The 25,331-nt window shown below is 40.5% G+C and overlaps 3 protein-coding genes and 1 long non-coding RNA gene across 4 annotated transcripts; 1 reads left to right on the forward strand and 3 right to left on the reverse strand.

Moving 5' to 3' along the window:
- Nucleotides 1-466: 466 nt before the first annotated feature.
- Nucleotides 467-1,765, reverse strand: LOC140579518 (uncharacterized). Its single transcript, XR_011983506.1, has 4 exons — nucleotides 1,264-1,765; nucleotides 977-1,106; nucleotides 653-814; nucleotides 467-536 (listed from the first exon to the last, which is right to left on the reverse strand). It is a non-coding gene; the product is annotated as an uncharacterized lncRNA (long non-coding RNA).
- A 5,785-nt stretch (nucleotides 1,766-7,550) lies between these two features.
- On the reverse strand, nucleotides 7,551-13,834 carry LOC140579709 (uncharacterized). The gene is made up of 4 exons (XM_072702381.1): nucleotides 13,145-13,834; nucleotides 12,744-12,785; nucleotides 8,362-10,920; nucleotides 7,551-7,580 (listed from the first exon to the last, which is right to left on the reverse strand). Exons 3-4 carry the CDS (start codon nucleotides 10,918-10,920, stop codon nucleotides 7,551-7,553), a joined length of 2,589 nt encoding a protein of 862 aa, XP_072558482.1. The 5' UTR covers nucleotides 12,744-12,785; nucleotides 13,145-13,834.
- A 2,368-nt stretch (nucleotides 13,835-16,202) lies between these two features.
- On the reverse strand, nucleotides 16,203-18,514 carry LOC140579651 (uncharacterized). The gene is made up of 3 exons (XM_072702320.1): nucleotides 17,696-18,514; nucleotides 17,461-17,606; nucleotides 16,203-17,354 (listed from the first exon to the last, which is right to left on the reverse strand). Exons 1-3 carry the CDS (start codon nucleotides 17,931-17,933, stop codon nucleotides 16,662-16,664), a joined length of 1,077 nt encoding a protein of 358 aa, XP_072558421.1. The 5' UTR covers nucleotides 17,934-18,514; the 3' UTR covers nucleotides 16,203-16,661.
- A 1,232-nt stretch (nucleotides 18,515-19,746) lies between these two features.
- LOC140579738 (uncharacterized) lies at nucleotides 19,747-22,030 on the forward strand. The gene is made up of 3 exons (XM_072702414.1): nucleotides 19,747-20,528; nucleotides 20,620-20,765; nucleotides 20,872-22,030. The coding sequence occupies exons 1-3, from the start codon at nucleotides 20,291-20,293 to the stop codon at nucleotides 21,562-21,564; spliced, it is 1,077 nt and encodes a 358-aa protein (XP_072558515.1). The 5' UTR covers nucleotides 19,747-20,290; the 3' UTR covers nucleotides 21,565-22,030.
- Nucleotides 22,031-25,331: the final 3,301 nt, after the last annotated feature.

Here is a 25,331-nt window from a genome sequence, read left to right on the forward strand (position 1 = left end):
CTACAGAACTGTCACAACACATCATTAATGTTTTGTTATTGCAGAGTAAAAGTGAAAATAACTCAATAAATACTACAAGAAAAATTGTGAGACATTATAGCAATAAACATCCACAAGCAGCAGCACATTTCACTCAAAGTACCTTTGCTGTCAGACTATAGTGTGTGGAGATGATTTCTGGTGCATTTCACTTCAGGCATCTGTGTGTAGTTCATACTGTCTGTGTCCAGTCTCTGAGTCCTTTAGAGAACGCTTTGGTTGTCGACAACATGGGCGCAGGGAAACTTGATGTGGTGAGTACGGTGTCACTGATATGAAGATAAGGCACTGGAAAAGAGAGTAAAACCAGAAAGCTGCATGTCAGCCAATCAGACACTTGCAGTTGTAAAGTGAAACTACTTCACAGACAAAATAATCCATCAAAGAGGCAAACTCACCAGGCCAGCCCATCTCATTGTTCCAACGTACCAGGCAGTGTGATGTGTTAACGAAAGTTGATGTGGTGGGCATGGGGTCAGTGTCATCAACAGCAGGCGCTGGAAAAGATTAAAAGATTAAAAGCATGAACTGGCATGTAAGTTAGACAAACACTGACAGAGTAAAACTAGAACTACACCAAAGAGGAAGAAATGTCTGAAAAAGGCAAACTCACAAGGTCAGCGCCTGCTCCTCTGGCTATGCAGCATTCAGTGTGATGTGTCACACTCCCAATGTACAGCTGTATGACGGAGGATGCAGTATAGCAGAGCTTCAACAGACAGATGTGTGTTGGCTTGATCATCAGGGAAGCACATGACAGTTGTGCCTTAGTAACCTGAGGTTATACATAGGAGAAGGCAGGTTAAAACATGGAATATAACAATGTAGTAGGGATTTCTGACAATACTTAGTTACCCAATTTATAAGCTCATACACTGCAAACTGGTATGTCTTAACTAGCATGCTCATGTTAAGTGAGAAACTGTCACTCACGTACCTTTGCTTTGCCCACCCAGTCATGGCACATCCACTGTGTCTAGATGAATGTCTCACACACACTGCCCAGCTTTCCCACTTAGATTTTAGGTCATCCACATGTATGACTGTTTAGTGTTACTTCATTTTAGCTGTTTCAAGAAACACACAAAACATACACATTACTCCAAAAATTACATCATATACATAATGCCATAATACAGTCAGTGTACATATGTCCATTTCCTTTTACAGTGTGAAAGTACACTCTACGACACTATACAGAGACATGTCAGTATATGGTCTTACCTTTGCCCATAGATGTCTGTGCCTCTTCACCCTCTCACCATTCTTTTCAATCAAAGCCTTGCTTTGTGAAATTCTGTGTCTTTTCAGCACGTTTTGTGGTACAAGACATTAGTTTGGTAGTGTCTACATCTGATGGTACTTCTTCATCTCCTTACATTTAATTCATTGTAATTATATATTCTACGTTACATAAGCAACTATACATTTACATTTTCCAAGTGTGTGGTGCTTTGTAAAGAGGTTCAGTGCACTGTACTGGCCCACAACACAAAATTTCTATATAGGCAACAATGCATTTAATAAATACTGAATTATATCACAGGACATCTAAAATTGTTTATTTTTTTGTGGAAAATTCATGACATTAACAAGTTTGGCATACTGCTGTTGTGAGGTACTTGACAGAGCACATTACCTCCCTTTTCAAAGACCACATTGCTTGCTCTGTCCTAAACTTCCCCTAGCCCCCACACCAACCCCCAGTGCCATGTGCCCCATCCTAGCCCCCTTATGCCTAGCCCTAGTGACCCTCCCGTAACCTTAGTCCTATGCCTAGTGGTAACCCAAGCAGCCCACCTCAGACTTATCCCCAGCAACAGGCCGCCATGTCCAGCTTTAGTACCCCCTGCCTCAGCCCCAGTGCCAGCTTCCTGAAGCCCAGCCGCAGCCCCCAAAAGCATGGTGCCAGCCCCAGGCCCAGCAGCAGCCCCCTCAAGGTCGACCCCAACCCCCAAAGCCCAACATCAGCCTCAGGCTAAATGCCAAGCCCTGGAACACCAGCTCCACTGCCAACCTCTGAGGCCTAGTTGCAGCCTTCTGAAGGCCAGCCCTAGTCCTAGCCCCCCACAGCCTACCGGCAACCCCAGTGGTAGCAGCTGACGGCCAGCCCCAGGCCTAACCCCCAAAGCTTGGCACCAGGCCAAGCCTCCCTGCCAATCCCCCCTAGTACAGCCATAGCCCCAGTCGCAGTGCCAGCCTCCCGAGGCTGACGCACCCCAGAAAACTATCACTGCAGCAAAAAATTTATGTTTCTTACTCATAATGTCTTTTATACAGTTTCTTACAGATAATGTGGCACTACACATTCATGATGGCTGAAATACATCTACATTGCTGAAATAAAAATTCTATTAGTCAAAATATTTTTCGCATACACATGATCAATCAAAGTGCCTTTCCCAGTGGTTGCTTCTTTGACAAGTTGAGCATACCCATGTTCTTCCATAAAATTAGCAATTGTACTTACTGTCAAATGATTTACTGCATGACAAATTTTTTCATATTTTTTTATACAGTTTCTTATACATGATGTAGCACTATACATTCATGATGGCTGAAATACGTCGGCATTACTGAAACAGAGATGCTGTTAGTCACAATGTCTTTCACATACACATGATCAATCAAAGTGCCTTTCCCAGTGGTTGCTTCTTTCACAAGTTGAGCATACCCATGTTCTTCCATAAAATTAGCAATTGTACTTACTGCCAAATGATTTACTGCATGACAAATTTTTTTTTTGTTTTTTTATACAGTTTCTTACAGATAATGTAGCACTACACATTCATGATGGCTGAAATACGTCGGCATTACTGAAACAGAGATGCTGTTAGTCACAATGTCTTTCACATACACATGATCAATCAAAGTGCCTTTCCCAGTGGTTGCTTCTTTCACAAGTTGAGCATACCCATGTTCTTCCATGAAATTAGCAATTGTACTTACTGCCAGAAGATTTTCATTGAAGTCGCCCATGATGATTTTCCCACCTTCCACACTGTCCAACTGAGTGATCAACTGCATCAGGTTCTTCTGAAAGATTGTTAGATTATACAAGGGTGGTCTGTATAGTACCAAGACTGTTGTTCTTAGTAGGCCCACACTGAACTGCACACACTCAATGTTGACACACTGCACATCAGTCACAGTACAGTTGGTATGTTCTTTATAATACAAACCCACACCACCATGTTGTTGCTTCTTCAGTTCAGCAGAGATAGCATCACTACCATCATATGCCTGATGTCTGGGCTTCCCATGGTATGAAAATCCAGGCAGCTGTACACCTTCTGTGTCTTCCTTTGAATTTAACCATGTCTCTGTCAAGCAGATGATATCAGCTTCCATATACCTTCTGTCTTGCTTTAGGTCATCCAGGTGACATGTAAGTCCTTCAACATTGTGCAGTAAAATCTTACATAATGATGGCACTTCCATGACGGGCTCAATAAATGCAGGCATGCTTTGCATTGCAGTCTCAATGTCTTGTTTTGCATATATAGCAGTCTCCTTAAAGTCTTCTATTATAAGGCCTTCCAGAGAAGTGACACGGCTTAATGCTACATATGCCTGTCCAGCTGCAAATATCTTCTTTAGTGATACAACAGCCTTATCTACTGTCAGACCTTGTACCTTGTGTACTGTACAAGCCCAAGCCAATTTCAATGGAAACTGCCGTCGTGTTCCACCACTGTTTGTCACTCTCTCCTCCTCTGCTTTGATTTGTGTAGCTTTGTCCAACCCTGCTTTTAGGCATGGCTTCTTTCCCCTGAGTGACTTTCCAGCTGCTTCGTTGTCAAATGTGATGTATATCTCTGATGGAAAATCCTCATCAGTATCAAAGCAGATGTCACTAACTGTACCAAATGCACCATTTACCAAGCCGTCTGAAACGTCAATATTTTTCAGAAGTATTACTCGTGCATTGACACCTACATGTAGTGATTCGGGGAGACATGTCTTCTGAACATTAGCATGATGTCCATGTTTCTTTTCCAGTCTGCCAGTTGCAGCAACCCTTTGAAAATCCTGAGCATGAATGATGACATGGTCTGAGCAGATCTTCCGCAGCATATGGTAGTTATGTTGATCAACTTCATCATTGGTTGCATAAATATGAAGACCAGTACTGTCTTGTCCTTCACCTGTCACACGTAGTTTCAGCATAGCAATGTCTTCCTCCAGCATTGCATCACCCCTTTTGCGTTTCCTTAGCCGATTCAGCAACTGTGCAAACTGCATGTCTTTCTGTCTCATAATTTCAGTCAGCTCCACCATAGCGAAATGATTCTGCCATAGATCAACAGCTTTACCCTCAGTATACAAAGCTTTCCCTTTCACAGGACAAAGCTGGTAGAAATCTCCAACAGCAATGATTGAGACATTTCCAAAAGCAGAATAATCTCCAATTTGTTTGATTTGTCTTAATCTGCCATGAATACATGCAAGCAGCTTGTGATCAACCATTGAAATTTCATCTATGATCAATATTTGCAGGTTTCCCAGTTCAGCTCTCAATGAATTTATTTTTTCATCTCCAAGTGGTTCATATGGCAGCTTTGCGTCCGTTGCAATATGGAAACAGGCGTGTATTGTTGCAGCTTTGATGTTGTAAGCACTAACCCCAGTTGGAGCAGTCAGTAACACGTGTGTCTCATCTGGATTTTGTGACAACTGACGCAAGATACGAGCTGCCTCATAATGTATTGCTTTGATCAAGACTGACTTGCCCACACCTCCAGGTCCAGATATGAATACATGAAATGGTTCTGGGTTTTCACCACGTGCCTTCTGTAAACACCAGTTTCGTATTTTGTAAAAAGTCTCAGACTGCTTGTTATTCAGTGAGCGAAGCAAAGCCAGTGCTTCCTGCCTGGACATACCACAAGGATTGTCATGCAACATATAGCGCCTCGGCCTTGGTAACAAATCTGGTATCTCATCACGTTGTTCTCTCATTTCTGGTGTAGTGTTGGATTTGCTAGCAAGACACTCTAGCCGTTCACGTTCAGTTTCCGGACAAATCTCTGCCCAGGCATCTTCCATTACACCATGCTGCTGTAAGTCTTCTTCAGCTTTGTCAATTGCATGTGATTCCTTTTCAAAACTTGACATGTTTGACTGCACAACCAGTTTTACTGAATGCAATTCATCATCAAAGAACTTGACACAACCAGTCTCATAGAATTCCTGGTAACTGCCAAAAGTAGAAGGTTTTAATTGTGCATCGAAATAATGTGGCAGAAAAAGTTGCAAAATGCTGTGGTAATATTTTTCTGGGTCCTTTGTGGGTGAAAAGCGAGCATACCGAACAACGGCTGCCTCTGTGCGTGTCCTTTTCTTCACAAATCCTAATTTTCTGTCCAACTGCACACTTCCAGGGCATGAGCTCTGAGACTTACATAGTATTCTGTACTCAGATGCAAATCTCGCCAGGCACATTACTGCAAACTCTTTTGTTTCTGGTCTGGCTTTATATCTATCAGTGATACTGTTCATCCAAATACCTTGTTCATCCTCATTCTCACACTCAGCTTTCTTCCGTATGATGTTCAATGGAAGGCTCATTTTTACCACATTTTCTCCGGTTGGGATAAACTGCACCTTTCGTGATCCCTCTTTCAACCTCATGTTAGTCAGACGATAAACACTTTCCTGGGCCGAAACTTCACGATTGTGCAGGAAAACACTGCCAAGTTGGCGAAGAGCTTCTTTTGCATCAAGGTTACCTTGCTGGGAGGCCTCTTTCTGAGCATTTGCCAGTAGCAGTCCCATCTCTCTCTCAGCTTTGGAAATGTAGGAAATGATGTACACAATACATGAATATGCATCAACCACAAACTGAATGTCCATGTTTGCATTCCAACAGCGTAAAAGGTCTCTGTTATATTGGTTGACCCACACTTCACATGGTCTCCTCTTAAGAACAATGGTAGTTTTCTTTGTGATTCTTGAGTACGCAGCCTGAAATATGTCCTGACTGATACCAATTGTACTAAATAAGGAATCAACAGAGTCATAGTTGGCCTCAGGGTTTAGTACAGCATCCTTCACTTTTTTCATGATAGCGTCTGCTACTTCTTTTTTCAGGGGCTGTCCGTCTGTCTCACCATCTCCAACTTTGCATGATGACACAAATGTTCTGTTGCTTGGAGGACGTGGGAAATTGAATCTACAAGTTTTCCCTTTTTTCTTGCATGTTTTTGAGTGCCTCTTACTATGTTGCTGTACACTACATACAATTTCATGCATTTCATCGTCACCCTCTGGCATTTCACATGTCACATATTGATCAATGAAAGCTGATACCTCATCTTCATCATCTTTGCCAACCTTAGGCGCATCTTCCACCCAAAACAAACAGTGAGTGTGAGGTGATCCTCGTTGCTGAAATTCTACTCTGTAGAAATAATCAACTATTTTGCCAATGGGTTGTGCTTCTGACATGATGACATCTTTTAGGAAGCAGTGGAATCGATAATCAAACATTCTGGCAGCTGTCACAGGATTGTTTTTCAACAGTGCACACCTTTCTGACCAGTCAAGCTCAGCACTTGATGCATCTATGCCATCTTGTTTGAAGATTGCTGTCATAAGTTCTCTCCAGCGTAAATCAGCAGAAGAAAATGAGCAAAACCATGTGGGAATACCAAGCTGTCTTACCATTGCAAACAGATCTTTCTGAACACTTTGCCAAAAAACAGGGGTGCCTCTGATTGGTCTTAGAAATTTATAACCTTCATCAAAATTGAACATCTTTTGTAGAGACTCCTTATTTGTCAAAGTTTCTGATGTGACAGGACACTTATCCCGTGCATCATAGCCCTTTCTCACAGCAATTGACACATTTGACACAACCTGCTGAAGCTCAGACAAATACTGCCCATAAAATATATAGTCCAAGTTTTTCCCAAAACGTCCATCTGCATTAAGAATTCTTGTATTTAAATACCTACACAGTGTCAGTTTTCCCTTCCTTCTGTCATGAAAAGTGCCTGTTCCTTTTGGGAAAAGGACTGGAAAACATTTAGCTTCATTTGACTCATCAGTTAGAAGCCTCACTGGGTTGTTTCCTTCTGCAGGTGCCATAGACATGATTCCATCAAAGTGTTGATCCAACACCTCTTGTGCTATGTCGACAGGTTGAAGACACGTATCCATGTGCATGCCATGTTGTTGTCTATCATGCAGAGTTTCATCCATCTCCTCATCCTCCATGTTATTTTCATTACGCTCTTCATCTGCATGTATGTCACTTACATCACCAGGCACTTCAGTTTTCTGCAGGGGATTAATCCAGTCATCATTGAACTGCACATTGCTATAAAATTTGTTATTCTCTGTAAGATACACCAAAGCCTTCTTTATTTTTTCTGGATGCACAAATTCATATTTGTAATGCCCTTTGTAAGTTAACTTCCGCTTCAACTTCACACGGATCATAAGGTCATCATTATTCACTCTTGGTAAAGATTCAGCTACATTCGAAATGCTTGACGGGACACAAGTCACAGGACCATGAACACCATTTTGTCCACCTTTTGGCAAAGACACAATTCTCATAAAAGGAATATGAATACCAATCAGATGTTGTTCCAGAGTATTTAGACACTGCAACTCAGGAGGAACTGGGTCTAGAGCTAGACAGTTTCCAACGCTCTCTGCTGGCATTTTCCCATCAAGAATCTTTCTATGACATGTGTGACAAATCCATAATGAACCTGTAGGGCCCAACAGACTGCTACAATCATCAGAACAAGTATCTATACATTTGTGTAAGTATGTGTCAGTTATGCACTGCATTGCCAGTAATGCAACTCCTTGTGATTTTTTTAGGTATTCATCTTTTCTGCATATCACAACTTGGTATTTAAACAACATTCGATGACAAACTGAGCAAATGTATACAGGGCCTGTATTTATTTTCTCTCCAAATTGTTCGATCACATACGCAATATCTGTTCTTTTATCCTTCTGCTTAGTTCGTTTCTCAACATTTCTCTTTTTTACTGCAGTAGCAAAATCGCTGTTTGTTTTGTATTTATCAACACTTAACTGCTTCGCACGTTGCTGGTGTTCAATGTCTGTGGCATATTTACTTACACTTGACTGCTTCGCACGTTGCTGGTGTTCAATGTCTGTGGCATATTTACTTACACTTGACTGCTTCGCACGTTGCTGGTGTTCAATGTCTGTGGCATATTTACTTACACTTGACTGCTTCACACGTTGCTGGTGTTCAACATTTGTGGCATATTTCCTAACACTCGACTGCTTCACACATTGCTGGTGTTCAACATTTGTGGCATATTTCCTAACACTCGACTGCTTCACACGTTGCTGGTGTTCAACGTCTGTCGCATACTTGCTCACACTCAACTGCTTTACACGTTGCTGGTGTCTATCATCTGTTGCATATTTGCTCACACTTGACTGCTGTACATATTTGCGGTGCCCCATATCTGTTGCATACTTACTTATACTTGACTGTTTAACATGTTCTCTGTACACTTCATCCTCACGGTAGCGCTTTATGCTTCTCTCAAGTTGTTCCTCCTTGTACACCATACTTACTTCATACCGTCTTTTTTCTCGTTCAAGTTTTCGTCGACTTGATGCCATTTCAGATGGTGTGTTATCGATTTCAGAGCATTGTGTTGCACAACCCTCAGTGTCATGCCCTTTCACACAAATTACAACCTCATAATGTGACTCATTACAATGTTTCAGGTATATACCTCTCTGATCAGAACCAATACATGTGGAGTACTTCAACCATTTGTTGTCAGAGTATGTGAAAATATCCACACCAAGCAGATCAGCGGCAGCTTGAATCTCTACCTCAGATGCCCAAGTACCAACATATTTCATCCGTGATGCAGTGACATACTCAGTGACAGAAGAGTGACCATCTCTAAGACAAGCAACATACCTGGATTCATTTCTTAGTATGTGAGCAACAATAGCACACCTAATTTTCCTGTGTTCTTTCTCATTTCCAGTAATAGCAAAAGCCAGAGATCTGAAAAAGCAGTTGCCATCACCAGTGATTGGCACCATTCTGCAAGGATCACCCATTGGAAACTCTGCATCCATGTTTACATGGCCATGATCAATGTACACCACACCAAGCTTACAGGAAAGCCTTCTTTGCTGCTGGATTGTCAAAGGACTGAACAGAAACTGCTCACTGCGTAGCTCACTGATAAAAACTACATCACCTTCATTGTTCACACGGACATCAACCTCAGGGTCTGTACCATGTGTCACATTTGGCCTTACCACACCATATTGGCTGTCTGACATTCTGGCAAACTGCTGGACTCTGGTCACTGAGGAGTTGTCGTCTGGATGGTCTGATATGTTGGTACGCTGGTTGACACTGGTGACTGAGGACTTACCGTCTGGATGGCCTGACATGCTGGTAAGCTGGTTGACGCTGGTGGCTGGGCAGTTGCCATCTGGATGCTGGTGCAGGATGCTTCGACTAGTCACACTCACAGCTGTAATCTCAAACTGTTCCCCTGTTGCATCTAAAGATAGTCCTAGGGTATCCACATGGTCTAGCAAAGAATCTATGGTAGAGTGGCACACCAATATACTTCTGCCTGATGCGTCGCTTGCTCCATCTCCTCGTCGGGAATGGGAGTCGATCACCACATACCATGACCCTTGCTTAATGATGGCACATGTATTTACTTTAAGAGTAAAAAGACACGCATCATACTGTGAGAATACTCTTCTTACCGCTGCATCAGCTGACATGAAAATGTCACCCATATCTCCATATTCACTGACACCAAACAAGCCAACAAACATGTCATCATGGTAGTTTATTTCATATTTATCACCATTCAATGTGTACTCTGTTGGTAGATCTCTAACTAACAGATACCCAGAAGCATCTCCAATTCTCCTAGCATCTCTGATGGTAGTGTAGAGGTCATCTCCTTTCAGCAGCACTTGATCAATGTCTGTGACTGACCAGGTTAAAACATTCTTTACCTTACACGTTACTATAGCAATCAAACTATTAGCAACACATTGCTTGTTACTGTTGACTCCAAATCGTGGGTGTCCTTGATGGAATGAGCCTCTCACTGCACGTGCCTGAGGAAAATGAGGAGATACACAGATAGTTACAGGGTTCACATGCTGTTGTTGATCCACGGTTGGGTAATAGTTTGGCACTGCCAGGGTATTTCTCAGTTCAAGTTCACTTTCAAGTTCTGTTTCAAGTTCTGTTTCAAGTTTTGTTTCAAGTTTTGTTTCAAGTTCGCATGCTGGTTCACATTCTGGTTCACTTTTGGGGTCAGTCCACTTTGCAGCCTTTCTTTTATGAGGGGGCTGCAGTACCTCGTCCGTCCTTGCCTTATCTTTATCAAGAAAAGGCATACAGAACTCGTCGACGGTCCTACAAATGGCACCCAGGGCGGGAACCCGGTGGTCATGGCTCGTCGGAAAAGTCACAGTCATCGCCGTTTTGGTATTCCGAGAGGGGGGGAACGGGTTAACCCCGTCATCAGTCATAGCCATGACGGACACAGGCCGCTGCTGTGCGGCCTGCTCAGGTTGTTGGTCGTGGCTCGTCAGGAAAGTCACAGTCATCGCCGTTTTGGTATTCCGAGAGGGGGGAAACGGGTTAACCCCGTCATCAGTCATAGCCACGACATGGACGGCAGCAGCAGCGGGGTCAGTCCGTTGGTTGTGGCTCGTCCGATTAGTCACAGTCATCGCCGTTTTGGTATTCCGAGAGGGGGGAAACGGGTTAACCCCGTCATCAGTCATAGCCACATCAAAACTATCAGGAGCTCGCTGCCGGTCCAACAGCCTCTTCTTCGCTGCTGCGGAACGCCGGGAAGCCTTTGTGCGAGGCATCTGCAGATGAACGGGGGGGGGGGGGGAGAAGCACACCTGCTTGCAACTGTACTTTGCACTGATGTTGTCACAAAGCCATCAAATGTGTATACATAGTGCACATCAATCAGGAGCAGTTCCACTAACAGCTTTCTCACCACTTACAGTAAGTCAGTGATGCAGCTGACTCAGCAACTGTCTGGAAGTTACACAACCTACAAACTGAATTTTAACCATTACACTCATTATCCTAAAATAAATATGCCTCATGACTTATGTTTTTTTTTTAATCAGACAAAACACTTACCTGTCACATCTGCATTACACACAAAAGTTTCACCTCAACACTAACTGACCCACGTTTGTGATATGTACACTGTGTGCAGAATTAGGCATGTACTTTATTTGTATCTTGTCGACCAATGTTTTCAGTCCAGATGAACCTAAAACAGAATGTTTAAAAATGGCAAAATGTTTGGTTTTTGATCTGAGTACTTTGTTTTGATAACAGGAAAACATACTTTCCTATGCAGAATGAAGCATGTTTATGATTACTGAAATGGGCCAGAAAAGCACCTTGCAGACAGAAGAAAATCAAAATATTAAAGTGCCAGTCGAAATAACCAAACCTGCTAAACATTCAAAACATAATTATTGTACAATTGATTGTTTTGTGGGCAACACACAAAGAGGATGGAAGCAGCATATAGCGAGGCAACAAAATAACTGCCAAAGTTATGTGTTCAATTAAAAAGAAGACTTTAGAATCAAATGCCACCACTTTTAACAACTGCAATCTGAACGCTCTGGAAGCACTTTGTAGTGTGTTACATGAAATCACTAGGATCAGAATTGCTGTAATATAAGCTCTACGCAATAAAGGTATGCAAGCTAAAAAGTCAAGAATGCACACAGACATGTCAAGAATGATTTTATAAAGGTTTTGTGAAAAAAATCAGATGAGGTGAGAGTGACTCTTGTAGCAGATGGATAGGTCCATGGATGGTCATCTTCTTCGAGCACCCACAGGGCAGTGGAGAAGTGATGGTGTGGGCTGCAGTTATCAGTGATGAACTTGTTGGCTCTTTCAGACTTCCAGGTGGTATAAAATTAACTACTGCCAATTTCTAGAGGAAATTTCAGCAGCTTTCAAAAATGTTATGACATGCATGCAGAACACTGCCCCTTCCTATGATATTCATGCACAACAGTGCCTGTCTCCTTGATATGCATGCAAGACAGTGCCCCTTCCCATGCATCAAAGTATTCCATAGATTAGACAAAAAAGGTCACTGACTTATGACCAGGCTGTCATCATCGCCTGACTCAACGCCCATTAAGAGCTACACAGCCCGAGTGAAGTATGAGATTTACCAAGCAAGCAGGACACTTCTCAGATCAGCATCTGGGACACGGTCCTAGCTGACGTGGCTAATATAAGACAGGATCAAAACAAAGACTTCGGTGGTTCAATGGCAAACAGGCTGATGATGGTCATTCAGAATAAAGGTGACGATACAGGACAATAAACTTGGTGACGTTCGTTGTTCCTTATATAGACTTCAGACAATTTCATTATTATTTCTGTTGATAGTTAAGTGAAAAAAATCCACTTAGTTTCTGATTGCTTGATAATTGTGCCCACAGAAGTGCTTTTCTTTTATTTTCCTTTGTGAAACTATAATGTAACATTTTCTCTAAGTACATTTACTTAGAGCAAAAGAAAAACTTCAGAATGTATAATTCTGCCCAACTGTTGGCAAGAAATATCTCCGGAAATATTACTTGCCTAATTCTGCACACAGTGTATGTCAGTGTATGTTGTCTAAGTACACAAAGCATACCGTATATCACTTTCTCCTCAAGGGTGGCAGTCCAGCACAACTCTGCAGAGAAAAGTGACACACAAGTTTCATTTCATAAACATTTGCCAACAGTCACCTTCATTGAAAACACCATGTAAAGTTGATATACCTTTCAATGTTATTCAACTTAAGAAAACCTCAAACACGATTGCTGATAGACATCACCCTAAAAATATTTACTTTTGATTCCTGTGATATCACAGCCCTTCAGTCTACAAAGACAACATGCATCAGTTAATGATTGACAGGTGCATTTGTACATACATTTCATTAGTATATGCAGCTGCATGATAAACTTCCCATAAACGTACAGACAGATTTTGCACTGTACCATTCTTAGTAGTGCAATGGCACAAAGACAATACTACATATATTCTTACCTCTTGCAACGCGAGCAGCAAAATCTAAAACACAAGCCTTGCTATAGCGGAGACCTGGAAGCGGTCACGTACGGCAGACAATCAGAACCGTAAAAACAAGTCCCCCTTTCGGCGAATGTCTACTGAGCGTAAAGAAAATGTCTGCCGCGAAAACAAAATGTCCGCCACAGAAAGGCGTCTTCGCCGCTATGCCGAATTAATGCTTTACCAGCTTATCCTTTTATAAAGTTAGTTGTTTAATCTAAATTAATATTCCACAGACTTAACTCTTAAAGCATATAGCAGCAAACCTTTAACATACAACTAAAAACACCTTCGGCTGACAATCACTTGTTGTAAACAATAACTACTAATCGAATTTTAATAACACAGAAGGATTTCAAACATCGCCAGGCTGTTTCAGAATACTTCGTTTTTGCTTAACTCGATAACATGTGTTATTGTAGGGAGTCCGGGCTAAATGTTAGTAGTTTCGGTTGCAAACCTACAATCGATTTGTACGACAGACACGCGTATTTAATAAATGCTTCCCAGCGATTATTAATTGCTTTTATAAAACCAAGACCGAACTGAGAATACTAAAAAAAAACCTTAGCACATCTTAAACCATCTAAAAACAGAAAACAGCAAATCGTCAACAAACAACAATTTAAACAACAATTAAAAAGATGTGTCGTCAGACAATATTACATATATTCTTACCTCTTGCAACGCTAGCAGCAAAATCAAAAAGACAAGCCTTGCTATGGCGGGGGGAAGCGGTCACGTACGGCAGCCAATCAGAACCCTAAAAACACATCCCCCTGTCGGCGAATGTCTATACTGAGCTTAAACAAAATGTCCGCCTCAGAAAGGCGTCTTCGCCGCTATGCCGAATTAATGCTTAACCAGCTTATCCCTTTATGAAGTTAGTTTAGTCTAAATTAATAAATTCCACAGACTTAGCTCTTAAAGCATATAGCAGCAAACCTTTAACATACAACTAAAAACACCTTCGGCTGACAAAGAGCATATGATAACCCAATTAAAAAAGTAATAAAGTACAAATCCGACACTGACCAAAAAGCAATCATTTGCGTGCCGTTTGCGGTAAATTCCTTGTTGTAAACAATAACTACTAATCGAATTTTAATAACACAGAAGGATTTCAAACATCGCCTGGCTGTTTCAGAATGCTTCGTTTTTGCTTAACCCGATAACATGTCTTATTGTAGGCAGTCCGGGCTAAATGTTAGTAAACGAAAATAAAGTTTATTTATTTAAAACTGAGGTACGCCTATCTAAAATCCAACAACAAGCAATCCAGCGAAAGAGGAAATGCTGCTTTCTGAAACTGACCGCAGCCGTTCGTAAAACTATTTATATTCATGGCTATATTTCACTGTTTGCCCGCTTTTTAGTCTTCACCGAGTAGGCCTATAGTCAATTAAACCGCAGATAATACCTAAGTAATAACAGGCGCTCTAAAACTACTAAAACGTTAAAACTGGACTGCATTATGCGTCTAGTTTCGGTCGCAAACCTACAATCGATTTGTACGACAGACACGCGTATTTAATAAATGCTTCCCAGCGATTATTAATTGCTTTTATAAAACAAAGACCGAACTGAGAATGATACTAAAAAAAACCTTAGCACAACTTAAACCATCTAAAAACAGAAAACAGCAAGTCGTCAACAAACTACAATTAAAAAGATGTGTCGTCAGACAATATTACATAGCCTATATTCTTACCTCTTGCAACGCGACCAGCAAAATCAAAAAGACAAGCCTTGCTATGGCGGGGGAATGTGGTCACGTACGGCAGCCAATCAGAACCGTAAAAACACGTCCCCCTGTCGGCGAATGTCTACTGAGCTTAAACAAGAGAAAGGCGTCTTCGCCTATGCCCAATTAATGCTTAACCAGTTTATCCCTTTATGAAGTTAGTTTAGTCTAAATTAATAAATTCCACAGACTTAGCTCTTAAAGCATATAGCAGCAAACCTTTAACATACAACTAAAAACACCTTCGGCTGACAAAGAGCATATGATAACCCAATTAAAAAAGTAATAAAGTACAACTCCGACACTGACCAAAAAGCAATCATTTGCGTGCCGTTTGCGGTAAATCCCTTGTTGTAAACAATAACTACTAATCGAATTTTAATAACACAGAAGGATTCAAAACATCAAGATTTCAAACATCGCCTGGCTGTTTCAGAATGCTTCGTTTTTGCTTAACCCGATAACATGTCTTATTGTAGGCAGTCCGGGCTAAATGTTAGTAAACGAAAATAAAGTTTATTTATTTAAAACTGAGGTACGCCTATCTAAAACATTAAAACTGGACTGCATTATGCGTTTAGTTTCGGTCGCAAACCTACAATCGATTTGTACGACAGACACGCGTATTTAATAAACGCTTCCCAGCGATTATTAATTGCTTTTGTAAAACCAAGACTGAACTGAGAATGATACTAAAGAAACCTTAGCACAACTTAAACCATCTAAAAACAGAAAACACCAAATCGTAAACAAACTACAGTTAAAAAGATCTGCCGTCAGACAATATTACAAATACACTTACCTCTTGCAACGCCAGCAGCAAAATCTAAAATACAAGCCTTGTATAGCGGACACCTGGAAGCGGTCACGTACAGTACGGCAGCCAATTAGAACCGTAAAAACACGTCCCCCTGTCGGCGAATGTGTGTCAATATGTTGTAATTACATATTCTAAACTACAAACATTTTCTGATATATTAGACTGTGAAACTAACATATTTGGCAAGCTTGTAATAAGTGTAGTCTAACAAAATACAATTAAGCAAATCGCCTGCACTGTTCATTAGCTCAGAAAATGCGGGCTTTGACACAATTTAATGTTATGAAAATGAGCTATACAAATGAACAGTATATTTTCATGAGAGGTCGATTTGGCTACATACAGTATGTATATGCTCTCCTCTCAATAAATAGAACATTTTAAATCATAATGAAGTTCACAAACAAACATTCCCATAGTACGATTTGCCTTTAAACCCAAACAACTTCAAAAACATGAAACATTCACAGTCAATTTGACGTGGTTTTACTTTATAACACATAAAACACAAACCAAAATACAACCGAATTCGCCCTTCTCATGTAATACAAACTGTCATGTCACAAACAAATAGGTCAAACAAGAAGTAATGTACAGTACAATTAGTAGTCCCATACTACTGCCATTTACACAAACTTTATACAAAAAACTTCAAAACTTCACGCTCACAGCAACAGTAATGTACAGTACAAGTAGCCCTATACACCTGCTATTTACACAAACTTTATACAAAAAACTTCAAAACGTCACGCTCACAGCAACAGTAATGTACAGTACAAGTAGTCATATACTACTGCTATTTACACAAACTTTATACAAAAAACATCAAAACTTCACGCTCAGACTGTCAGAGCAACACAACAAACATATTAAACTAAAAACAGATCACGCTAATACAAAACAAACTACTCCGGCGAGTCATCACATCTCTAGCTAGACGAAGGGACTGCGCTATCTGCAATGTCTACAATAGAAGAAACGTTGCATTCGTCGTCAAAAGAGAACTGAAGGCATTCCTCAAAAAGAAGATGCTCTTCAATAGCTTCCTCTTTGTCCATTAATGATGTTATATTCCGTCGTTTTAAATAGTCCACCAGAGTACAGTGTCCGACAGTCAATGTATAATCTGCGCCGTCATCATTTTTCACTTTTAAAGTTCCGCGTAATACTTTTGAAAATGCCCCCGATTTCTGCAGCATCCTGCAGCTCTGGCATCGTGCAAACCTGCTCTGGCTGTCCCAAGTATCCTGCCGGCTTCCACACAGGGCACACTTCAGGCTTGCCTTAATCTCAGCTCCACATATGGAAGCCTTCACCGTCACAACCGATTCCTCTTCTTGTACAGCGTCCGCGTCTCCCACATCCAAATCGCAGATCTTCTCAATCATGCTCTCTACGGTTGTTGTTAGTTCCACTTTCCCTTCAAAAACTCTAGTCGAAAGCTCCGTAAAGACGTAAGATGAGTCAACCTCCACGTCATGGATCAGTCTCTCCCAAACGCAAAGACTCATCTGGGCAGTTCCATCAAAGACTGTGAATCTCTTCACCTCTTTGTCGCTGCCTCTAATGCTTACAGTTTTCTGCAATGACGCTGCCACGACCTTGGCTTTCACCAAAGGCACCTATAGGAATGAACACCAGTCATTACTTTTCTAAACTTCTCATCCAGAAATAGCGAAATTTTACAAAAGGTGTACATTGTCATTGCAAACTTATTCTTAAACGCACCTTCTTGCCTGCCGGCAGAGCTGTGACATCAACCAGTGTCTGCCTAACGGGTGCTGCAGGTTTCCGAAAAGGAAACGTCACCTTCGTTACAGACAGCTCGGTCAACTGGTTCCCCATCACGTCGAAGTCAGACGTGCCTTTAAAACCTACCAAAAAAAAAAAACCCAACAGACATTAATACATACTCAGTAACAACCATGTCCTGGAAAACTGTGCTCTGTAAAGCAATACTTACTCAAAGCCTTTCTGACATGTGTCAGGCGTATTGCCGTGCCATTATCTGAAGCTTGGCTGAACAGCGCACGCTTTCTCGGACTGAAGATGGTCACATCGTGAAATTCTTCACGTCCAGTCTGTAGTACAGCATTAAAAAAACCTCTGTTTTTAGTGGTGAATTTTAATGCTGAGATAGAGTGGATATAGCCACTGACTACGTCTGTGTCCATCCTCATTTTCTTCGCTGGAGTCTCCATGTCGAAAAAGCAATTAGAAAAACATGCAAAACACCCCAATATATATACTGCTGGGACATGCCATTAACCTCCCCTTATTACACGACTCTCTGGAATGCTTGATTCTGATTGGTCAGGTGAGACATTTGCAGGTTTGTTCTTTTCAAATAATAACCGCTCTTTTCAAATAATAACCGCTCCAAAGTAATAACGCATAGCCGCTACTACTTGTATGTTTAAAATGTTAGTCACATCGTACTATATCGTTTCGCCGAAAGATAAAAATGTTAATTTAAAACAAATATGCCAAGAAAATGTTTCAAATTCATATTCATATATTGTCTCGTGTAGAGTTAATGTTGTCTACACTGACTATAATTTATGTTTTTGTATTTGGGTACATATGTTTGTTCCTTATTTTATTTTTCCTTATTTATATAATTCTCTATGTCCGACATGGGGACTGCACCTAATTTAGTTGTACTTGTTACAATGACAATAAAGTTATTCTGATATTCATGTCCAGTTTTTTTCCTTATGTGGCAAGTAGCCGTGTAATAAACTGGATAATGTACAGGCAGCCGGTAATTATCGCGAAATAAGCCCCGACAGTGTGATACAAGAAGCGGAGAGTCTTGTATCATACTGAAGGGGCTTATTTCGCGATAACTACCGGCTGCCTGTACATTATCCCGCTTATTACACGACTCTCTGGAATGCTTGATTCTGATTGGTCAGTTGAGACATTTGCAGGTTCGTTCTTTTCAAATAATAACCGCTCTTTTCAAATAATAACCGCTCCAAAGTAATAATGCATAGCCGCTACTACTTGTATGTTTAAAATGTTAGTCACGTCGTACTATATCGTTTCGCGGAAAGATAAAAATGTTAATTTAAAACAAATATGCCAAGAAAATGTTTCAAATTCATATTCATATATTGTCTCGTGTAGAGTTAATGTTGTCTACACTGACTATAATTTATGTTTTTGTATTTGGGTACATATGTTTGTTCCTTATTTTATTTTTCCTTATTTATATAATTTTCTATGTCCGACATGGGGACTGCACCTAATTTCATTGTACTTGTCACAATGACAATAAAGTTATTCTGATATTCATGTCCAGTTTTTTTCCTTATGTGGCAAGTAGCCGTGTAATAAACTGGATAATGTACAGGCAGCCGGTAGTTATCGCGAAATAAGCCCCGACAGTGTGATCAGGACCCGACGCCAATGTTTCAAATTCATATTCATGTCCAGTTTTTTTCCTTATGTGGCAAGTAGCCGTGTAAGTAAGGGATAATGTACAGGCAGCCGGTAGTTATCGCGAAATAAGCCCCTTCAGTGTGATACAAGACCCTCCGCTTCTTGTATCACACTGAAGGGGCTTATTTCGCGATAATTAGTACAACGTGACTAACATTTTAAACATACAAGTAGTAGCGGCTAGGGGTTATTACTTTGGAGCGGTTATTATTTGAAAAGAGCGGTTATTATTTGAAAAGAACGAACCTGCAAATGTCTCAACTGACCAATCAGAATCAAGCATTCCAGAGAGTCGTGTAATAAGCGGGATAATGTACAGGCAGCCGGTAGTTATCGCGAAATAAGCCCCGACCGTGTGATCAGGACCCGACGCCAATGTTTCAAATTCATATTCATGTCCAGTTTTTTTCCTTATGTGGCAAGTAGCCGTGTAAGTAAGGGATAATGTACAGGCAGCCAGTAATTATCGCGAAATAAGCCCCTTCAGTGTGATACAAGACTCTCCGCTTCTTGTATCACACTGTCGGGGCTTATTTCGCGATAATTACCGGCTGCCTGTACATTATCCAGTTTATTACATGGCTACTTGCCACATAAGGAAAAAAACTGGACATGAATATCAGAATAACTTTATTGTCATTGTAACAAGTACAACTAAATTAGGTGCAGTCCCCATGTCGGACATAGAGAATTATATAAATAAGGAAAAATAAAATAAGGAACAAACATATGTACCCAAATACAAAAACATAAATTATAGTCAGTGTAGACAACATTAACTCTACACGAGACAATATATGAATATGAATTTGAAACATTTTCTTGGCATATTTGTTTTAAATTAACATTTTTATCTTTCGGCGAAACGATATAGTACGACGTGACTAACATTTTAAACATACAAGTAGTAGCGGCTATGCGTTATTACTTTGGAGCGGTTATTATTTGAAAAGAGCGGTTATTATTTGAAAAGAACAAACCTGCAAATGTCTCACCTGACCAATCAGAATCAAGCATTCCAGAGAGTCGTGTAATAAGGGGAGGTTAATGGCATGTCCCAGCAGTATATATATTGGGGTGTTTTGCATGTTTTTCTAATTGCTTTTTCGACATGGAGACTCCAGCGAAGAAAATGAGGATGGACACAGACGTAGTCAGTGGCTATATCCACTCTATCTCAGCATTAAAATTCACCACTAAAAACAGAGGTTTTTTTAATGCTGTACTACAGACTGGACGTGAAGAATTTCACGATGTGACCATCTTCAGTCCGAGAAAGCGTGCGCTGTTCAGCCAAGCTTCAGATAATGGCACGGCAATACGCCTGACACATGTCAGAAAGGCTTTGAGTAAGTATTGCTTTACAGAGCACAGTTTTCCAGGACATGGTTGTTACTGAGTATGTATTAATGTCTGTTGGTTTTTTTTTTTTTTTGGTAGGTTTTAAAGGCACGTCTGACTTCGACGTGATGGGGAACCAGTTGACCGAGCTGTCTGTAACGAAGGTGACGTTTCCTTTTCGGAAACCTGCAGCACCCGTTAGGCAGACACTGGTTGATGTCACAGCTCTGCCGGCAGGCAAGAAGGTGCGTTTAAGAATAAGTTTGCAATGACAATGTACACCTTTTGTAAAATTTCGCTATTTCTGGATGAGAAGTTTAGAAAAGTAATGACTGGTGTTCATTCCTATAGGTGCCTTTGGTGAAAGCCAAGGTCGTGGCAGCGTCATTGCAGAAAACTGTAAGCATTAGAGGCAGCGACAAAGAGGTGAAGAGATTCACAGTCTTTGATGGAACTGCCCAGATGAGTCTTTGCGTTTGGGAGAGACTGATCCATGACGTGGAGGTTGACTCATCTTACGTCTTTACGGAGCTTTCGACTAGAGTTTTTGAAGGGAAAGTGGAACTAACAACAACCGTAGAGAGCATGATTGAGAAGATCTGCGATTTGGATGTGGGAGACGCGGACGCTGTACAAGAAGAGGAATCGGTTGTGACGGTGAAGGCTTCCATATGTGGAGCTGAGATTAAGGCAAGCCTGAAGTGTGCCCTGTGTGGAAGCCGGCAGGATACTTGGGACAGCCAGAGCAGGTTTGCACGATGCCAGAGCTGCAGGATGCTGCAGAAATCGGGGGCATTTTCAAAAGTATTACGCGGAACTTTAAAAGTGAAAAATGATGACGGCGCAGATTATACATTGACTGTCGGACACTGTACTCTGGTGGACTATTTAAAACGACGGAATATAACATCATTAATGGACAAAGAGGAAGCTATTGAAGAGCATCTTCTTTTTGAGGAATGCCTTCAGTTCTCTTTTGACGACGAATGCAACGTTTCTTCTATTGTAGACATTGCAGATAGCGCAGTCCCTTCGTCTAGCTAGAGATGTGATGACTCGCCGGAGTAGTTTGTTTTGTATTAGCGTGTTCTGTTTTTAGTTTAATATGTTTGTTGTGTTGCTCTGACAGTCTGAGCGTGAAGTTTTGAGGTTTTTTGTATAAAGTTTGTGTAAATAGCAGTAGTATATGACTACTTGTACTGTACATTACTGTTGCTGTGAGCGTGACGTTTTGAAGTTTTTTGTATAAAGTTTGTGTAAATAGCAGGTGTATAGGGCTACTTGTACTGTACATTACTGTTGCTGTGAGCGTGAAGTTTTGAAGTTTTTTGTATAAAGTTTGTGTAAATGGCAGTAGTATGGGACTACTAATTGTACTGTACATTACTTCTTGTTTGACCTATTTATTTGTGACATGACAGTTTGTATTACATGAGAAGGGCGAATTCGGTTGTATTTTGGTTTGTGTTTTATGTGTTATAAAGTAAAACCACGTCAAATTGACTGTGAATGTTTCATGTTTTTGAAGTTGTTTGGGTTTAAAGGCAAATCGTACTATGGGAATGTTTGTTTGTGAACTTCATTATGATTTAAAATGTTCTATTTATTGAGAGGAGAGCATATACATACTGTATGTAGCCAAATCGACCTCTCATGAAAATATACTGTTCATTTGTATAGCGCATTTTCATAACATTAAATTGTGTCAAAGCCCGCATTTTCTGAGCTAATGAACAGTGCAGGCGATTTGCTTAATTGTATTTTGTTAGACTACACTTATTACAAGCTTGCCAAATATGTTAGTTTCACAGTCTAATATATCAGAAAATGTTTGTAGTTTAGAATATGTAATTACAACATATTGACACACATTTGCCGACAGGGGGACGTGTTTTTACGGTTCTAATTGGCTGCCGTACTGTACGTGACCGCTTCCAGGTGTCCGCTATACAAGGCTTGTATTTTAGATTTTGCTGCTGGCGTTGCAAGAGGTAAGTGTATTTGTAATATTGTCTGACGGCAGATCTTTTTAACTGTAGTTTGTTTACGATTTGGTGTTTTCTGTTTTTAGATGGTTTAAGTTGTGCTAAGGTTTCTTTAGTATCATTCTCAGTTCAGTCTTGGTTTTACAAAAGCAATTAATAATCGCTGGGAAGCGTTTATTAAATACGCGTGTCTGTCGTACAAATCGATTGTAGGTTTGCGACCGAAACTAAACGCATAATGCAGTCCAGTTTTAATGTTTTAGATAGGCGTACCTCAGTTTTAAATAAATAAACTTTATTTTCGTTTACTAACATTTAGCCCGGACTGCCTACAATAAGACATGTTATCGGGTTAAGCAAAAACGAAGCATTCTGAAACAGCCAGGCGATGTTTGAAATCTTGATGTTTTGAATCCTTCTGTGTTATTAAAATTCGATTAGTAGTTATTGTTTACAACAAGGGATTTACCGCAAACGGACGCAAATGATTGCTTTTTGGTCAGTGTCGGAGTTGTACTTTATTACTTTTTTAATTGGGTTATCATATGCTCTTTGTCAGCCGAAGGTGTTTTTAGTTGTATGTTAAAGGTTTGCTGCTATATGCTTTAAGAGCTAAGTCTGTGGAATTTATTAATTTAGACTAAACTAACTTCATAAAGGGATAAGCTGGTTAAGCATTAATTCGGCATATCGGCGAAGACGCCTTTCTCTTGTTTAAGCTCAGTAGACATTCGCCGACAGGGGGATGTGTTTTTACGGTTCTGATTGGCTGCCGTACGTGACCACATTCCCCCGCCACAGCAAGGCTTGTCTTTTTGATTTTGCTGGTCGCGTTGCAAGAGGTAAGAATATATGTAATATTGTCTGACGACATATCTTTTTAATTGTAGTTTGTTGACGACTTGCTGTTTTCTGTTTTTAGATGGTTTAAGTTATGCTAAGGTTTTTTTTAGTATCATTCTCAGTTCGGTCTTTGTTTTATAAAAGCAATTAATAATCGCTGGGAAGCATTTATTAAATACGCGTGTCTGTCGTACAAATCGACTGTAGGTTTGCGACCGAAACTAGACGCATAATGCAGTCCAGTTTTAACGTTTTAGTAGTTTTAGAGCGCCTGTTATTACTTAGGTATTATCTGCGGTTTAATTGACTATAGGCCTACTCGGTGAAGACTAAAAAGCGGACAAACAGTGAAATATAGCCATGAATATAAATAGTTTTACGAACGGCTGGGGTCAGTTTCAGAAAGCAGCATTTCCTCTTTCGCTGGATTGCTTGTTGTTGGATTTTAGATAGGCGTACCTCAGTTTTAAATAAATAAACTTTATTTTCGTTTACTAACATTTAGCCCGGACTGCCTACAATAAGACATGTTATCGGGTTAAGCAAAAACGAAGCATTCTGAAACAGCCAGGCGATGTTTGAATCCTTCTGTGTTATTAAAATTCGATTAGTAGTTATTGTTTACAACAAGGGATTTACCGCAAACGGCACGCAAATGATTGCTTTTTGGTCAGTGTCGGAGTTGTACTTTATTACTTTTTTAATTGGGTTATCTAGGGTGACCAGATAATCCATGTCAGGGAGGACACATTGAGCTAGGACAGGATTTGTAAAATACCATTTAAATTAAAAGGACCTGGATCTCAGTTAAGCACCGAATTCTTGCTGTGTGCTGATTGATCAGTCTCCTATAATCATGCATATGCCACTAATGTTAATGTGTAACAGCTGGATGAGTTTTTCAATCAAACCAGTCAAAGCACAAGAAGAAGTGAGCTATTTAGCCAAACACAGGTGCCTTTCAGTTTTAAAGTAGTTTGTAAAACCTGGAGTAGCTTAAAGTGTCCTCCCTGACATGGATTATCTGGTCAGCCTAGGTTATCATATGCTCTTTGTCAGCCGAAGGTGTTTTTAGTTGTATGTTAAAGGTTTGCTGCTATATGCTTTAAGAGCTAAGTCTGTTGAATTTATTAATTTAGACTAAACTAACTTCATAAAGGGATAAACTGGTTAAGCATTAATTCGGCTTATTACATGGCTCTCTGGAATGCTTGATTCTGATTGGTCAGTTGAGACATTTGCAGGTTCGTTCTTTTCAAATAACCTCTCCAAAGTAATAACGCATGGTCACGTGGTACTATATCGTTTCGCGGAAGGGTAAAAATGCTAATTTAAAACAAATATGCCAATAAAATGTTTCAAATTTATATTGATGTCCAGGTTTTTTCCTTATGTGACAAATAGCTGTGTAATAAGCGGTATAATGTACAGGCAGCCGGTAGTCATCGCGAAATAAGCCCCTTCAGTGTGATACAAGGCCCTCCGCTTCGCGTCGGGTCCTGATCACACTGTCGGGGCTTATTTCTGCGATAACTACCGGCTGACTGTACATTATCCCTTACATAGCGGCGAAGACGCCTTTCTGTGGCGGACATTTTGTTTGTGCTCAGTAGACATTCGCCAAAAGGGGGACATGTTTTTACGGTTCTGATTGGCTGCCGTACGTGACCGCTTTCCGGTGTCCGCCATTGCAAGGCTTGTCTTTTAGATTTTGCTGCTGGCATTGCAAGAGGTAAGAATATCTGTAATATTGTCTGACGGCACATCTTTTTAATTGTAGTTTGTTGACGATTTGCTGTTTTCTGTTTTTAGATGGTTTAAGTTATGCTAATGTTTTTTTAGTATCATTCTCATTTAGGTCTTGGTTTTATAAAAGCAATTAATAATCGCTGGGAAGCAGCCACACCAGCCGCAATAATCGCTGGCCACCAGCCACACCCAAACCATACAGGTGCCATGGCCATTTCAATCAGACAGCTATAT

Source organism: Paramormyrops kingsleyae, chromosome 18, assembly GCF_048594095.1.
Source record: "Paramormyrops kingsleyae isolate MSU_618 chromosome 18, PKINGS_0.4, whole genome shotgun sequence".
Classification (NCBI taxonomy): Eukaryota; Metazoa; Chordata; class Actinopteri; order Osteoglossiformes; family Mormyridae; genus Paramormyrops; species Paramormyrops kingsleyae.